Here is an 18087-nt window from a genome sequence, read left to right on the forward strand (position 1 = left end):
ACAGGGGGCACTGCATCAATGGCACAGCCACACTCCCAGCAAATATTTTATGCAAACGCACAGCCACAGGCTGCAAAAGAAAGAATAATGCAGAGGCCTGCTGGAGGTATATAGATTAGAGTAGATCTGAGAACCAGTGTGGACGCGGTATCAATTTTAATTGCACCATGCCGCCGGGGTATATAGATTATGTTGGATCTGAGAATGAACGATCTATATTAAAGCAGATCTACACGCAAGCTCACACACTCACACACACTCACTGACAGACTGATTACAATAGCCTCCAATCCCTTCGGAATGGACACGGTTAATCAACAAGATTGGACTGTCAATGTCCTTTCCAGCATTGATCATCAGTAAACATAACCCAAAAGCCTTTCACTCTCATCATTATGCTTCCCAATTCCCCCGTCGACTTTCCTATCTTAAAATTGCTTTCCACTCCTGGTACAAAGGTATTGTTTTATGTTTTTTTTGCATCTGTTGCCTACTGTTTAAAAAACAATCACTCAAGCCGTTTGAATCGATCCAATGCAGCTTTTTACAAAGTGAAAAATTAATTTTAAAAAAATTAAATGACTCAACATGAATATAACAGATCCTGAATAAAAACATTTCAGCACTACAACATGACAACCTCCCCCACATACATGACACATTTTCCCCTCCTATATGATCTTCATTCCATCCACCATGCTGGTTTTTTTGATATTTTAAAACTGCACGAGGCCCGTGAAAAAAAATTTGGGGGCAAACAGTTTCAGCAAAATATATTTGAAAGAACACGAATTTCTGAACAGCTCTCACGGGAAGCTGAATTAAGCTCTTCAATGCCGTGAGGATGTGTGCAGAGGTTATGTGGATACGCCATTCAATAACATCATCATGGTTCCAACATCATTCCAACTTGTTTTTGTTTTGTTTTATTCTTTCAGTAGAGTTTCAATGCAAGAATGTCTAATGCAGGTCAAACCAACCAAAAATATTTTCAATACAATAAGGATGTGGATGAACACTTTTTTTGACGATTCGGACAGTACCTGAGTTGTGAGTTGTAAAATAGTTTTGCTCGCAAATTTGCATATTGCAATTCACAATTTTTCATGAGGGTGCATTTTTTGATTCAACAACTGTCATAGTTGTTGATTCAAATGTTGATGTAGTTGCGGATTCAACTTGGGAGAAATTGATGGCGTGCCATCACAAATCTCCACGCCACCCACCTAAAGTAAAGTTGAAAGCTGGCAAAATGTTCCACCAAGAATGACCCACTATAAAATTTTGAGTGAAAGAAAAAAAATCTTGTTTTTGACCCCTGTGACCCTAAGTCCCCACCATCTGGGGCATGAACCAGGGGTCAAATCCAATACATCGTTACATATTCACAAGTCCTCCAATGTTAATTGCATACAAAGTTTCATTAAAAATATTTTTAAATGTGCCCACAATTATATTTTTGGTGTTTGGCCTTTTGACCCCAACCCATTGCCCCAGGAGAGGTGGGGCAAAAAAATGATACTGCTCTTGCAAATTTGTGCCATGTGGTGATCATAACTACAAAATTGGTGAATTTTTGCCCAACTGTTTAGGAAGAGATGGTGAGACAGACAGACAGACCTGATTGCAATATCCCCCCCCCCCCACCATTCCTTTTGTTAAAGTGTCAGCATAACAAGGAAACCTCTGATTACAAGGATATGTGTGTCTGTATGTGTCTGTGTGTGTCTGTGTGTGTCTGTGTGTGTCTGTGTGTGTCTGTGTGTGTCTGTGTGTGTCTCTGTGTCTGTGTCTGTGTGTGTCTCTGTGTCTGTGTGTGTCTGTGTGTGTCTCTGTGTCTGTCTGTGTGTGTCTCTGTGTCTGTGTGTGTGTCTGTGGGTCTGTGTGTCTGTGTGTCTGTGTGTCTGTGTGCCTGTGTGTCTGTGTGTCTGTGTGTCTGTGTGTCTGTGTGTCTGTGTGTCTGTGTGTCTGTGTGTCTGTGTGTCTGTGTGTCTGTGTGTCTGTGTGTCTGTGTGTCTGTGTGTCTGTGTGTCTGTGTGTCTGTGTGTCTGTGTGTCTGTGTGTCTGTGTGTCTGTGTGTCTGTGTGTCTGTGTGTCTGTGTGTCTGTGTGTCTGTGTGTCTGTGTGTCTGTGTGTCTGTGTGTCTGTGTGTCTGTGTGTCTGTGTGTCTGTGTGTCTGTGTGTCTGTGTCTCTGTGTGTCTGTGTGTCTGTGTGTCTGTGTGTCTGTGTGTCTGTGTGTCTGTGTGTCTGTGTGTCTGTGTCTCTGTGTCTCTGTGTCTCTGTGTCTCTGTGTCTCTGTGTCTCTGTGTGTGTGTCTGTGTGTCTGTGTGTCTCTGTGTGTCTCTGTGTGTCTCTGTGTGTCTCTGTGTGTCTGTGTGTGTCTGTGTGTGTCTGTGTGTGTCTGTGTGTGTCTCTGTGTGTCTCTGTGTGTCTCTGTGTGTCTCTGTGTGTCTCTGTGTCTCTCTGTGTCTGTCTCTGTCTCTGTGTCTCTGTCTCTGTGTCTCTGTCTCTGTGTCTCTGTCTCTGTGTCTCTGTCTCTGTGTCTCTGTCTCTGTGTCTCTGTCTCTGTGTCTCTGTCTCTGTGTCTCTGTCTCTGTGTCTCTGTCTCTGTGTCTCTGTCTCTGTGTCTCTGTCTCTGTGTCTCTGTCTCTGTGTCTCTGTCTCTGTGTCTCTGTCTCTGTGTCTCTGTCTCTGTGTCTCTGTCTCTGTGTCTCTGTCTCTGTGTCTCTGTCTCTGTGTCTGTGTCTCTGTCTCTGTCTCTGTGTCTCTGTCTCTGTGTCTCTGTCTCTGTGTCTCTGTCTCTGTGTCTCTGTCTCTGTGTCTCTGTCTCTGTGTCTGTGTCTCTGTGTCTGTGTCTCTGTCTCTGTGTCTCTGTCTCTGTGTCTCTGTCTCTGTGTCTCTGTCTCTGTGTCTCTGTCTCTGTGTCTGTGTCTCTGTCTCTGTCTCTGTGTCTCTGTCTCTGTGTCTCTGTCTCTGTGTCTCTGTCTCTGTGTCTGTGTCTGTGTCTCTGTGTCTGTGTCTGTGTCTCTGTGTCTGTGTCTGTGTCTCTGTGTCTCTGTCTCTGTGTCTCTGTCTCTGTGTCTCTGTCTCTGTGTCTCTGTCTCTGTGTCTCTGTCTCTGTGTCTCTGTCTCTGTGTCTCTGTCTCTGTGTCTCTGTCTCTGTGTCTGTGTCTCTGTCTGTGTCTCTGTCTCTGTCTCTGTGTCTCTGTCTCTGTGTCTCTGTCTCTGTGTCTGTGTCTCTGTGTCTGTGTCTGTGTCTCTGTGTCTGTGTCTCTGTGTCTGTCTCTGTGTCTCTGTCTCTGTGTCTCTGTCTCTGTGTCTGTGTCTCTGTCTGTGTCTCTGTCTCTGTGTCTCTGTCTCTGTGTCTCTGTCTCTGTGTCTCTGTCTCTGTGTCTGTGTCTCTGTGTCTGTGTCTGTGTCTCTGTGTCTGTGTCTCTGTGTCTGTGTCTCTGTGTCTGTCTCTGTGTCTGTGTCTCTGTGTCTGTGTCTCTGTGTCTCTGTGTCTGTGTCTCTGTGTCTGTGTCTCTGTGTCTCTGTCTCTGTGTCTCTGTCTCTGTGTCTCTGTCTCTGTGTCTCTGTCTCTGTGTCTCTGTCTCTGTGTCTCTGTCTCTGTGTCTCTGTCTCTGTCTCTGTGTGCGTGTCTCTCTGTGCATCTGTCTGCGTGCGTGCCTGTCTGTCTGTGCGTCTGTCTGCGTGCGTGCCTGTCTGTCTGTCTGTGCGTCTGTCTGCGTGCGTGCCTGTCTGTCTGTCTGTGCGTCTGTCTGCGTGCGTGCCTGTCTGTCTGTGCGTCGGTCTGCGTGCGTGCCTGTCTGTCTGTCTGTGCGTCGGTCTGCGTACGTGCCTGTCTGTCTGTCTGTGCGTCGGTCTGCGTGTGTGCCTGTCTGTCTGTCTGTGCGTCTGTCTGCGTGCGTGCCTGTCTGTCTGTGCGTCGGTCTGCGTGCGTGCCTGTCTGTCTGTGCGTCTGTCTGTCTGCGTGCGTGCCTGTCTGTCTGTGCGTGCGTGCCTGTCTGTCTGTGCGTCTGTCTGTGCGTCTGTCTGCGTGCGTGCGTCTGCGTGCGTGCCTGTCTGTCTGTGCGTCTGTCTGCGTGCGTGCCTGTCTGTCTGTGCGTCTGTCTGCGTGCGTGCCTGTCTGTCTGCGCGTCTGCGCGTCTGCCTGCGTGCGTGCCTGTCTGTCTGCGCGTCTGCGCGTCTGCGCGTCTGCGCCTGCGCGTCTGCGCGTCTGCGCGTCTGCGCCTGCGCGCCTGCGCGTCTGCGCCTGCGCCTGTGCGCCTGCGCGTCTGCGCGTCTGCGCCTCTGCGCCTCTGCGCCTCTGCGCCTGCGCGTCTGCGCGTCTGCGCGTCTGCGCGTCTGCGTCTGAGCGTCTGCGTCTGCGCCTCTGCGTCTGCGCGCCTGCGCGTCTGCGCCTGCGCCTCTGCGTCTGCGCCTCTGCGTCTGCGCCTCTGCGTCTGAGCCTCTGCGTCTCTGCGCCTGCGCGTCTGCGCCTGCGCGTCTGCCTCTGCCTGTCTGCGTGTCTGCGCGTCTGCGCCTCTGCGTGTCTGCGTCTGCGCGTCTGCGTCTGCGCGTCTGCCTCTGCGTGTCTGCGTGTCTGCGCATCTGCGCCTCTGCGTGTCTGCGTCTGCGCGTCTGCGTCTGCGTCTGCGCGTCTGCGTCTGCGCGTCTGCGTCTGCGCCTGCGCGTCTGCGCCTGCGCATCTGCGTCTGCGCCTGTGCGTCTGCGCCTGCGCCTACGTGTCTGCGCGTCTGCGCTTCTGCGTCTGCGCCTCTGCGCCTCTGCGTCTGCGCCTCTGCGCGTCTGCGCGTCTGCGTCTGCGCGTCTGCGTGTCTGCGTGTCTGCGTCTGCGTCTGCGCCTCTGCGTCTGCCCCTCTGCCTGTGCGTCTGCGCCTGCGCGTCTGCGTCTGCGCATCTGCGTCTGCGCATCTGCGTCTGCGCGTCTGCGTCTGCGCGTCTGCGTCTGCGCATCTGCGCCTGTGCGTCTGCGCGTCTGCGTCTGCGTGTCTGCGTCTGCGCGTCTGCGTCTGCGCGTCTGTGTCTGCGCGTCTGCGCGTCTGAGCGTCTGCGCGTCTGTGCGTCTGCGTCTGCGTCTGCGCGTCTGCGCCTGCGCGTCTGCGTCTGCGCGTCCGCGTCTGCGTCTGTGCGTCTGCGTCTGTGCGTCTGCGTCTGTGCGTCTGCGTCTGCGCGTCTGTGTCTGCGCGTCTGTGCACGCGCGTCTGTGTGCGTGCGTCTGTGCGTCTGTGCGCCTGTCTGTGTCTGTGTCTCTCTCTCGCAACCTTATGGCTGCTGGTTGCATCATTGGTGAGGGACGCGGCTATGCCACTGATGCAGTGTCCCTTTACCAGTACACTGGTACTCATTTTGCCGACCTCGGAAGGATGACAGGCTGAGTCAACCCCACCTGGTATTAATTCAGAGGCCAACTCAAACTAGAATTCAGGACCCTAGGATCCCAAGTCAACTACCTAACCGCTAAGCCAACACCAGGCTTTGAACAAGGAGAGCTCAACATACATTTCTAACATAGACCACATCCTTGTAAAAATAGGGAAACATCCAGATTCCTTGTTAAAATGTGGAATTCCTTGCTTTGATTCCTCTCAAACCACGACTTGAAATCAGAGATGAACAGCCGTTTTGAGTTATTTTTAAGTTCAGTGCCACAGACTCAGCATGGACTCCACAGAAGCAACTATGTTTAGAAAGGCATGGGTGGTGGCAGAACTACCAAAACAAAGGTTTGTATTCGTTCAAGTTGCAGCTATGCTTTCACAATTTCCGACAAAGTTGATTTCCCTCCAGCTATAAAACTTCTCCAGAAGCTATCGCATGATATTGTCATCATTAAGACTGGCTTTGGAGAACAGCACATTAAAGGTGAGTTTTCCGTGATAATATTCAAATCATTAAATCAAAATAATTCTGGATTTCTTTGACCCATTTTCACTTTTGAGCAATTTTCAAAATAATCTTTAGCATATCAGTTATTTACAAGCTGCATCACATGTATGTTTCTGGGACTGACGAGGTTAACATAATGCTTTCACCTTGCAAACACAGAGTAGTATCTACATATTGAACAGTATGCTCAAAATTCAAAATACATTCTTCGAAGAAAACCGATCCATCGATTTCTCCTCAGACTGAAATGCACACAAAGCTATTGGAGATCACTCGAAGGCAGAGGTCACTCAGCACCACAAAGAAGACCGCTGGCAATATATGTACTGTGATCACCCGAAAGGCTGACATTCCGACACAGCCAAAAAGCATACGATTAAACGGATGCTTTTGACAAGGTAGAAATCACACAAGCCTGGCATGATGTAAATGTGTTACAGGATTTCACAAAAAGTCACGATTCAAACCTTATCTCGAGCCCAAGTCGATGCAAAAACAAATATTTCTCACAAAAACATCTTCACAGCACCAAAAGTTGGCATTATACTGGGCCATAGGTTTAGGATTTTAAAGGCAGGTGTTATCAATGAGTATTTAGAAGACATCTTCAAAGCACCTGCCACAACCCAGCTGGAAACTTGGAATTTAATTAAGGGAACTGCATACCACCAGTTTGTAGAACACAGTGTGCTGTTTATCCAGACAATCAGATTAAGCAGTCAGATTGCATTCCTTCAAAAGGCTAGCTGTCATGCTGCAAGATGCACATCTATGTAGCATCAATAAATCCCATGACAAGAAGCATAGGTTAGCTTATAAGATCATCAAAAAGCAATTATATATATATATATATATATATATATATATATATATATATATATATATATATATATATATATATATATATTGTTGTGGTTACCAAATTCGCAAACCACCATTCAGGTCCCTTAGGTGAGGTATCTCGGTAAGTACATGTGTAGTTAGGCCCAAACCCGTTGTCTAGTGGGAATACATGTCATTTATGCGTGCTGCGACTCTTCAGGATAGCCGTTTTTCTTTTGCTATCTTTATTTTGGACCAACCGCCATTGTCATCACCACCACCACCCACCACAACGCCGCTTCACCACAACCGCCACGACCTTCACGTCACACCTCGCAACCGTCGCATCGCCACCGTTCTTGCGCCGCTTGTGGGTACCGGTGTTGGACTCGTGCGGGGCGCGCGCCGAACAGCGTGTACAAAATCACGGATTTTGTGCTTCAAAAACGGATCAAAAACGACACACGCCCACTTTTTGCCGTCCAATCGGTGAGCGAGGGGCGAATTGGCCCCGCCCCCAGGGCGTTGGAGGGCGATCGATATATGCAAATTTATGGATCAAAAAGCATTCACGCCCACTTTTTCTCGGGCCAATGGGGAGCGAGGTGAAAGGTCGAAGGGAGGGGGTCAAAGATGAGAGGGCGAAGCCACGGGGCTGATATAAGCGACCGTGTTCGTCAGTCGAGTGAGTAGTAGAGTCGAGAGGGAACAGAGAGTTAAGACTTCGCGGGCGGTGGAGTTGGCAAGAAGGAGCTGGTCGTCGTGTGCGTTGGAGTCGGAGCGGAGGGGACGGAGCTGTGGAGAGGCGGCGAGGGCAGACGAGGGGGTGCTCGCGTCGTGCAGGGAGCTGCACCCCAGGGAGGCCGACAGCGCGACCTGGCCGAGGTGGAGACGCTCGTCGCGGGACAATAAAAATCCTCTATACCCCGAGCATCAGCAACCCCCTCCTGTTTCCCCCCGCGCTGAGATAGTACGACCAAGGGGGCCCCTTTCCCACCCCCTACCAGACACTGCCCGCGAGGCCCGCGGAGTTGAGGCACCATCGCCGCTCCGCGTCTCATCACCAGACGGGTAGGCCCGACCCGGTCTCGGCCTCAGGCCCGCCTAATCCTTGAGGGTTCTCTGTTCTTTTCCGTGGTTTTGGGTATGTGTTGTCGGCGCCGTCTGTGAAGTAAAATTGTATAAGTGTTGCCGTGTGCTCGGTAGTCGGATAGCTCTGCATTGTGTTTCTCTTTTATATTTGCTTTTTGTGTAATATTGTGTTTCTTCTCCTTTTCTATGTGCTTTTGGTGTAATTGTATATGTGTGCTTTCCGTTCAGCGCGAATAAATGTGCTTTGTGTTGAACTGTTTCCCGCTTCGCTTCGTCATTTCTTTCATTGAATCCTCATCTTGCTTCACGTAAAGGGTTGGTAGTGGGCTGAATACGCCCGATAATTAATCGAACCGTCGAGGTCGACGAATAACACCGCTCGGTTATCCCGATAGTACGGAACGGGTCGCTTAAGTGGCCTGTGTCCGAAGTCGACCTGCGGCGAGGTGCGATCGCCCGGTCTACCCTGCGCGTGGGTACTTAGGTAGGTCGAATTTGGCGAGCAACCCTATCCCACGCGGGGGCTGATTGGCTCGATCGCGGTGAGACCGAAAGGTCCACCCGTGACTGGTTCCCGGCGTTAGTCCGAGAGGGTCACGACTGGATTGTCCGTCCGGTGGGCGACGTGCCGCGATTCGAGTGACGTGGCCGTCAGCACGCCGGCGGGCGCGAATCCGCAACAATATATATATATATATATATATATATATATATATATATATATATATATATATATATATATATATATATATATATATATATATATATATATATTGTTGTGGTTACCAAATTCGCAAACCACCATTCAGGTCCCTTAGGTGAGGTATCTCGGTAAGTACATGTGTAGTTAGGCCCAAACCCGTTGTCTAGTGGGAATACATGTCATTTATGCGTGCTGCGACTCTTCAGGATAGCCGTTTTTCTTTTACTATCTTTATTTTGGACCAACCGCCATGATTACCACCACAACCACAACATCAACCACCAACCACAACGCCGCTTCACCACAACCGCCACGACCTTCACGTCACACCTCGCAGCCGTCGCATCGCCACCGTTCTTGCGCCGCCTGTGGGTACCGGTGTTGGACTCGTGCAGGGCGCGCGCCGAACAGCGTGTACAAAATCACGGTTTTTTGTGCTTCAAAAACGGATCAAAAACGACACGCCCACTTTTTGCCGTCCAATCGGTGAGCGAGGGGCGATTTGGCCCCGCCTCCAGGGCGATCGATATATGCAAATTTATGGATCAAAAAGCCTTCACGCCCACTTTTTCTCGGGCCAATGGGGAGCGAGGTGAAAGGTCGAAGGGAGGGGGTCAAAGATGAGAGGGCGAAGTTACGGGGCGGATAAAAGGACCGTGTTCGTCAGTCCAGGAGAGTCCAGAGGCGGAGAGTAGGAGAGTAGGAGAGTCGGAAACAGAGAGTCAAGACTTCGCGGGCGGTGGAGCTGCTCGTCGTGTGCGTTGGAGTCGGAACGGAGGGGACGGAGCTGTGGAAAGGCGGCGACACCAGACGAGGGGGTGCTCGCGTCGTGCAGGAAGCTGCACCCGAGGGAGGCCGACAGCGCGACCTGGCCGAGGTGGAGACGCTCGTCGCGGGATAATAAAGATCCTCTATACCCCGAGCATCAGCAACCCCCTCCTGTTTCCCCCCGCGCTGAGATAGTGCGACCAAGGGGGCCCCTTTCCCACCCCCTACCAGACGCTGTCCGCGAGGCCCGCGGAGTTGAGGCGCCATCGCCGCTCCGCGTCTCATCACCAGACGGGTAGGCCGACCCGGTCTCGGCCTCAGGCCCGCCTCATCCTTGAGGGTATTTCTTTTCCTTGGTTTTGGGTATGTGTTGTCGGCGCCATCTGTGAAGTAGAATTGTATAAGTGTTGCCGTGTGCTCGGTAGTCGGTATTAGCTCTGCATTGTGTTTTCGCTTTTATATTTGCTTTTTGTGTAAATGGAATTGTGTTTTTCTTTTCTGTGTGCTTTTGGTGGAATTGTATATGTGTGCTTTCCGTTCGTCGCGAATAAATGTGCTTTGTGCTGAACTGTTTCCCGCTTCGCTTCGTCATTTCTTTCTTTGAATCCTCATCTTGCTTCACGCAAAGGGTTGGTAGTGGGCTGAATATGCCCGATAATTAATCGAACAGTCGAGGTCGACGATAACACCGCTCGGTTATCCCGATAGTACGGAACGGGTCGCTTAAGTGGCCCGTGTCCGAAGTCGACCTGCGGCGAGGTGCGATCGGCCAGGTCTACCCTCCGCGTGGGTACTTAGGTAGGTCGAATTTGGCGAGCAACCCTATCCCACGCGGGGGCTGATTGGCTCGATCGCGGTGACACCGAAAGGTCCACCCGTGACTGGTTCCCGGCGTTAGTCCGAGAGGGTCACGACTGGATTGTCCGTCCGGTGGGCGACGTGCCGCGATTCGAGTTACGTGGCCGTCAGCACGCCGGCGGGCGCGAATCCGCAACAATATATATATATATATATATATATATATATATATATATATATATATATATATATATATATATATATATATATATATATATATATATATATATATATATATATATATATATATATATATATATATATATATATATATATATATATATATATATATATGAGTTACCATGCTTAATCAAAAAAAAAAAATAGATGGTATTCTCGGAAAACTTAACCCACACAATCTTGAGAAGGAATTGGTGTGAGCAAACTCTTCTGGCAGCAAATATGCAATTTAAAAAACGGAAATTCAAATCAAATGGAAGACCAAATCTGTGCAGTCCTGCATTGGAGTTGTTACGAATCTGGAAACCATGCGCACTCAACATTCAGGTCCCAAAAGTCAGTTATTCCGTGAAGTATGTGTGTAGTCAGAGTCCCTTTCCTTTTTGTCTAGTGGGAGACTCGAAAACGTGCGTTGTGATGTCTTTAGTTAGGTTATTACATCAGCCATCTACATCCCATACATCTACCATCCCATCTGCACGACCCAACCAGCCCATCACGCTCCATCCCCACAGACGAACTCCTCTGGAACGACGATTTTCTCAGGGCAGATCCTGTTACTCTCTGCACGAGCGAGGCCATGTGGCCACGAGGAATATTTGGGGCTACCGAGCAGGGGCCACGGCTCCGCCACGGAAGGGTACGGCCGTGGGCCAATGAGGGACGGACAGCGAGATAATTCTCGCCAAGGCCCCGCCCCGTGTGGGAGGAGATATATCCCCGGGCAGTGTCAGAAGAGTGGTGGAAAAACGGGAGTGGTGTGGACGGAAGGTCGTGTGTCGTTGGCGTTGGCGTTGGCGTTGGCGCGAAGAGTTCAGTGGACAAGAGTTCTGTGGACAAAAGTGGAGTGGACGAAAGGAGCTGTGGGTGTTCTTTTGCGCTTGTCGGTGGCTGCACAGAGAAGGTGGTTTTGGCAGCATGTGGACGGATCGGAGTTCGAGTGCCCCAACGGCGACAATTCGCCACACGGGTTCCGTCCCGAGCCACGAGCCTGGCACGAGCTTCCGGACCGTGCCCCGCCGACCATTAGCCACCAGGTGCCGCATTTCCGAGCACGCTTCCCTGCGACGGCAGGTACTCTTTTACTCTGTCCTCCAGCTCGTCTCTCCTCATGGCTGCGGGGGGAACAATAAAATCCTGGTTTCTTTTCTTTTGTGTGTGCATCTGAGTGTGTAGGGCCTGTCTTTTAAGTAGGAATTGTTTAAGTGTTTTTATTTGCATCATTGCAAATATTCCTTGCTTATATATTCGCTTTAAGTCTCGCTTCTCTTGTCTGTATTTGCTGTACATAAATTATTAGAAATGTTCCCAGCTTGTTTCCATCCTTTCTTTATTTGGTCCAGTATGGTCCGGGTCTGAGTTCAGACAAGGTTTCATCCCCGGTAATCGGTACATCGTAGCCGGAATGTCCTGGGCAGGCCCATTCGACTGCATCCGAGCCGGAGTTGGTTGGTGGAAGTTGATACTCTACCGTAGCTGGTAGAGTGATCCGGTTCGGTCAGACGGTCCGAGGGCGTGGATCCCCGGTAGACGAGATTGTGTGAATACTTTGGTACTTTGGCTCTAGACAAATAACCCTATGCCATGCGATCGAGATATTGGCGACCACGGTCGGTTCTGCAACCCGCAGCTAACAGAATTATCCGGAGCGACGGCCTACAATTCCGGGGAAGTCTGGTGGGAGACGGCATAACCTCCCCAACCTAGCGGTCGTTCTCACCACCGACCGCTGGCCCACAACAGAGTCATCAGAAAGAACCAAAACAGGCAAAAAGCAAAGATCAAGTCATCAGGAGGAACCTGGATAAGACTCGGGTTTCCACTGCTACTCCTCTACCCTCAAACCCATCCAGGCACAGCCAAGTGAGCCTTCTGAACAAAAAAGAAGAAAGAAAAAAAAAAAGAATGCAGATTCAAAAACATTAACAATTCTGGCTTCCAGACCATGCATTCGATAAGGTTGAAATTTAAAACATATATTTCCCATCACTACTTGATCATAATTTTGAAGTTTCACATCGATTGATGCAACAGTTCAAGAGATTAAAAATATATATTTTCCTTCAATCCAATATGGCTGTCAAACCATGTGACTTGTGAATTATTCATGAACATCCTGGTATCTCCGAGACTTGGGGAACATGTCTGTGAAGATTTCCCTCAATTCGTCCAACCATTCTGGAGAATTTTTTTTTTCAAGGTTTTAGGGTAAATCCAATATGGCTGTCAAACCATGTGCCCAATGACATCATCAGTGGGGAACTTTTTTGTTCTTCATGGATAGGCGGTCATACCTGAAAAGTTTCTCATCGATCTGTTCAGCCATTAAAGAGAAGATTTTTGAAGGTTTTTTTTGTTTGTTTTTGTTTTTGAAATATGGCTGCTGAACCACGTGACCAATGACACCATAAAAAAATTCTCTTGACCAATTTATCCATGTCATAACGAAGACGCATGATATAAAAAAAATCACACTTATTCCCAATGGGGAAGACTTGAAATGTGCCAAGTTTCAATATTATTTTCCATGAAGCGGTTTCAGAGATAGAGGTCCAACATTTCTCCTTTTTTCCAACATGGCTGCCACACCACGTGATCCATGACGTCAAAACTATCATTAAATCATTCCACATGAGTAGTCACACCTATGGTGAAAATTGTGTCAATCCGACAAGTGGTTCCAGAAAAAAGGGAATAATAAAATGCAGACAGGCACATACGCATGCATATATGGGACCAATCGCTAAACCACACATTTTGCTTCGCGAGTGTGGACTAATCAAATGCAGTTCCTCAAATTTTTGGTGCTAAAACCTCCATTTAATGCACGCCTTGCAAAATGATGTAATCCGCCCCAGAATGCTTGGTGTGGATGCGCAGAACCCCCGAGCAACAACAATCATTGGGGCAGGTAGCGGATATCATGTGCGCCAGATAAGGATTGTTACCTATAATGGCCCACAAAGCTTCCAAAAGAAGCCAAAAATACTTGGACATTTACCTGCGAGAAAGGGGTGTGCCTCTGTACAACAAAAGATTTGGAGAACTTTCTTATCAACTCACCCAAAAAGTTGATATCTTGCAGCCTGCACTGAAAAAACTCCCGACGATGTGGGCCTGTGCAAGGCCTGTGGACAGTATGTTCCACCCGAGCTCCCCGATCATCCCCATCAATGAAAGGACTTGAAACATTGCGGAATTACCTCGTATTAACATGGCACGCTTGGTTATTTATTTAATGCAGTCTGTAATTTGAAAGAAGATGACGTCATTCCCAACATCGACGCAAACTTCCAAGAGGGAGAAACTGTATCTGGTTTGAGTGCTTCTGCATACCAGTGGGAAGGTCATATTTCGGGCTTGTGAACACACATAGCAAGTTTAAAATAATATTTACCATTGATCATGTTTGGGAGGAGGAGGCGGCGGGAGTAGGAGCTGAATGAGCTCTGGGGGCTGTTATAAATTTATTTTAAAAATATATATATATATATATACACATATATACACACACACACACACACACACACACACACACACACACACACACACACACACACACACACACACACACACACACACACACACACACACACACACACACACACACACACACACACACACACACACACACACACGAGGTCCTTCGAAAAAGTAATGGGACTGAGCCTGGTGTGTGCTCCACTAACAAAACTTGAATGAATGGATTGCGTCACAGTCTTTCGCAACATTCCAGCAATATATTGTTACGGCTGTGGAAATTCGCAAACCACCATTCAGGACCCGTAGGTGAGATATCTCTTAATTACATGTGTAGTTAGCCCAAACCCGTTGTCTCGAGGGAATTTATGTTTTCATTCGGGCTGCAACGCTTTGAGATATCCGTTTTTCTGTTCTATCTTTATTTTGGACCAACCACGTCTCAACCGCCATCACACATCAACCACCTTAACCACCACGCCAGCCATCGTCACCAACTACAACCACGCTCAAACCCTCAGACAACAACAACAACAACAACAACAACACCAACAGCCACGACCTTTACCTTCACAACTCAATCCCGCAAACATCGCATCACCGTCATTCCCAAACGGCACCATAACCATCAAACCACCACCGAAAACCCTCCACCACCCTCACCTCTCTCCTTCTACGGCCATTCCCGCACCACCTGTGAACACTGAGCATCGGGCTGTCTTGGGCCTGTTCAGCGATACGCACCGAGCCACGAGCGAAAATAGCGGCCTTTCCGAGGAAAATTCGGATCACAAACGCTACACGCCCACTTCTGCTCCATCCAATTAGCAAGCGCGGGGCGGCTTGGCCCCGCCTCCAGGCGCGTCTGTGTGAAATCGATATATGCAAATTCTAGGATCAGGGGAGATTCACGCCCCCTTTCCTCCAACCAATGGGAGAGCGTGGCTCCGCCCCCGAGGTCATCCTGATCCGGATATTTGCATATCAGCTGCTCCTGCCGGCCTATAAGAAGGCGAGCGCAAGGCAGAGTGAGTCAGTTTTGGTTGGAGAGCAGAGTCGAGTCGGGTGGCGAAGTGATCGGTGTGGCAGGAAGAGTCGAGTCGGGTGGAGAGTGAGTCGAGTCGGGTGGCGAAGTCATCGGTGTGTCATCGAGTTGGGTTCTGGAGTTGGCTGAGAGGAGTTGCGGGAAGAGGCAAAGGGGCTCGGGTCTGAGGCGAGAAGGACGGCGGTCGGCGACAAGGTCGCGGTGTAGGATCGCTCGTCGCGGGACCCAAGCCAGCCAGCCAATCTCCCTCCCCCAGGGCATCAACAATTCCCCCTTTCCCCCGTGCTGAGATAGTGCAAAAAGGGGGCCCCGTTCCCACCCCACTCCAAACGTCGTGCCAACGAAATCCGCCAAGGAGTACGGAGTCTGGGCACAGCCGCGCGGCCACATTTACGGCTCGTCCGCCGTAAATGTGTGTTGGCGCCGTCTGTAAAGCATAAGTGTTGCCGTGTGTGCACGTAGTCGGTAGTAACTCTGCGTCGTTGTTGCTTTTGTTTTGGTTGCTATATGTGCATTTTGACTGTTTGGCTGTATATGTGTGATTTCCGTGTGCCGGGAAATAAATGCGCTTTGTGTGAACCGTTTTCCCGTTTCGCTTCGTCTTGTCTTTATTGACCCTCCATCCTACTTCACATAAAGGGTTCGTAGTGGGCTTAAGACACCCGGTAATTAATCGGTACCGTCGAGGCCGACGATAACACCACTCGGTTATCACTGTAGCACGGAACAGACCGCTTAAGTGGTTCATGTCCGGAGTCGGCCTGTGGCGTGGTACGATCACCCGGTCGACCATCCGCGCAGGTACTTAGGTAGATCGAATTTGGTGAGCAACCCTATCCTGCGCGGTTGGGCAATTGGCACGGTCGTGGTGGGGTTAAATCCCCACCCGTGACGACCTCTTGGCATTGTTCCGAGAGGGTCACGACTGAATTGTCTGTCCGGTGGGCGACGTGCCGCGATCCGAGTTTTGTGGCCGTCCGCACGCCGGCGGGCACGAATTTGCAATAATATGATTAGTGATGGTTGAATGCGCTCAGTGTGATTTTTTACAGGTCGTGCTTTAAACGTTGTCCAGTCTGAGTCGTCGCGCTATGAGTTGTGAGCAGAGAGCCAACCTGAAGTTTCTTGCCAAGCATGGCAAAGCACCTTCCGAATCCTTCGCAATGCTGCAGCAAGTCTACGGGGAAGAAACTATGTCAAGTACACGTGCATTTGAATGGCACAAGAGGCTCAAAGAGGGACGGGAGGAGGTTGAAGACGATCCACGGTCTGGAAGACCTTCAACGAGCAGAACGGCGGACAACATCAAGCATGTGAAGCACATGATGCGCGTAGATCAGTGTTTAAGGTGGGGCGTGGCAATATTTTGGTGGGGCATGAGGATTCAGAATTAATGAATCAATATATGATCGCTTTCATAGCTTTGCCTTTTGAATACATATGTAGTATATACTGTAGTGTCTCCAATCATGGTGAGGCATACGATTTTTTTGAAAATCAAAATGGGGCATGGGACATAAAAGGTTGAGAAACACTGGCGTAGATCATCGACTCACGGTGAGAATGATTGCTGAGGAACTTTCCATCAACAAGGACACGGTCTGGAGCATCGTCACTGAAAATCTCAAAATGCGCAAGGTGTGCGCAAAGATGTTCCCCAAGCTGTTGTCCGAGAACCAGAAACAGCAAAGAGTCACTGTCTGTCAAGACATTATCGAGCGCCTCGAGGACGATCCAGACCTGCTCGGGAGTCATTACTATGGATGAATCGTGGATATTCGAATACGATCCCGAGACCAAACGGCAGAGTCGTCAGTGGAAAAGTCCAGCATCAGCAAGACCAAAGAAAGCAAGGATGTCGAAGTTGAAGGTCAAGGTGATGCTCATCGTGTTTTTTGACATTCATGGCATCATCCACTTTGACTTTCCACCACAGAGTCAATCAGTGAGTCAATACGTGTACAAGGAGATCCTCCGGTGCCTCATGAGATTAGTCCGGGACAAGAGGAGGGATCTGTGAGAGAACACCTGGGTGCTCCAGCATGACAATGCCCCTGCTCACAGTGCCCTGAGCATCCGACAGTTTCTGGTGGAGAGGAACGTGCCAACTCTGGAGCAACCCCCCGTTTTTGCCAGACTTGGCCCCTTGTGATTTTTTCCTATTCCCCAAGCTCAAGGGGGTGATCAAGGGGACCCGATTTCCTGATGTGGAGGCCATCAAAAGGGCTGTGACGACGGAGCTCCGGAATATTCCAGAAGAAGCCTTCCGGGGGTGCATCGAAGCGTTGAAGAAGATGGACAAGTGTGTGAGACTGGAGGGAGGTTATTTTGAAGGGGACAAGCTGTGACTTCAATATATTTTTTGGAATAAAATTTCTCTGAAGTCAGTCCCGTTACTTTTTAGATGGACCTCGTGTGTGTGTATATATATATATATATATATATATATATATATATATATATATATATATATATATATATATATATATATATATATATATATATATATATATATACATATACATATATATATGAATTTACCGCCCGCCCAGCGTGCGAACAGCCGCTTTAGCCAATGGCGGCCGTCTCGCCCACCGCCGGACGGACAATTCAGTCGCGACTTTCCGGAACAACACCGAAAACCAGTCACGGGTGTGCTCTTAGCGCACACCACAGCCTAGTCAATGTGCTAACCGCGCGTGACAGGGTCAATCGCCGAATTAATCGATATACCTAAGTATTCGCGCGGGCAGCCTACCGAGAGACCGTACCTCAGCGAGGCCTGCATGGACACGAACCGCTTAAGGGGTTCGTTCCGTTCTGGGATAACCGAGCAGTGTATTATCGCGAGACCTCGCTGGACCTAATTTTTTTTAATCGGCTATTAAAAAGCCCACTATTATTCCGAAAGCAAGATGGCAGTTCAATTGGGGAAAGAGGACAAACGAACGGGTTAACATTCACACAAGGACATTTATTACCATAGCACGTATGCAGGCATACACGTATACATTTATGCAAGGCAAAGAAAAGCACGACAAGAAGAACGACAACCGTTTATTATTATTATTTATAAGCACTTACACAGTTCTACTTGCGGGACATGGCGCTACAACATTCACACAAAAGCCCAAAACAAAGAAAGAGAACGTGACCGTGTGGTGAAGTCTTGGGCTCCGTTCTCTAGACGCAGCCTTCACCGCTGGCGTCTCTTTCCGACTCGACGACCCTGCGAACGAGAGCGCG

The 18087-nt window shown here is 49.3% G+C and overlaps 2 protein-coding genes across 3 annotated transcripts in view; one reads left to right on the top strand and one right to left on the bottom strand.

Annotated features, from left to right (window-relative positions):
• Positions 1 to 18087, bottom strand: part of LOC147008517 (bifunctional heparan sulfate N-deacetylase/N-sulfotransferase 1-like) — a 320471-nt gene that overhangs the window by 267934 nt on the left and 34450 nt on the right. The window lies entirely within an intron of this gene.
• LOC147008518 (uncharacterized) lies at positions 1804 to 13493 on the top strand (the record flags this gene model as incomplete). Its single annotated transcript, XM_085864494.1, is given in 5 exon segments — positions 1804 to 2113; positions 2116 to 3632; positions 4360 to 4534; positions 5795 to 5869; positions 13402 to 13493. Coding segments are annotated over 5 exon segments (2169 nt in total), but the record flags the coding sequence as incomplete, so codon positions are not given.

This window comes from Eptatretus burgeri, chromosome 18 (genome assembly GCF_056783735.1).
Source record: "Eptatretus burgeri isolate ZD-2024b chromosome 18, Ebu_testis_v1, whole genome shotgun sequence".
Taxonomy (NCBI): domain Eukaryota; kingdom Metazoa; phylum Chordata; class Myxini; order Myxiniformes; family Myxinidae; genus Eptatretus; species Eptatretus burgeri.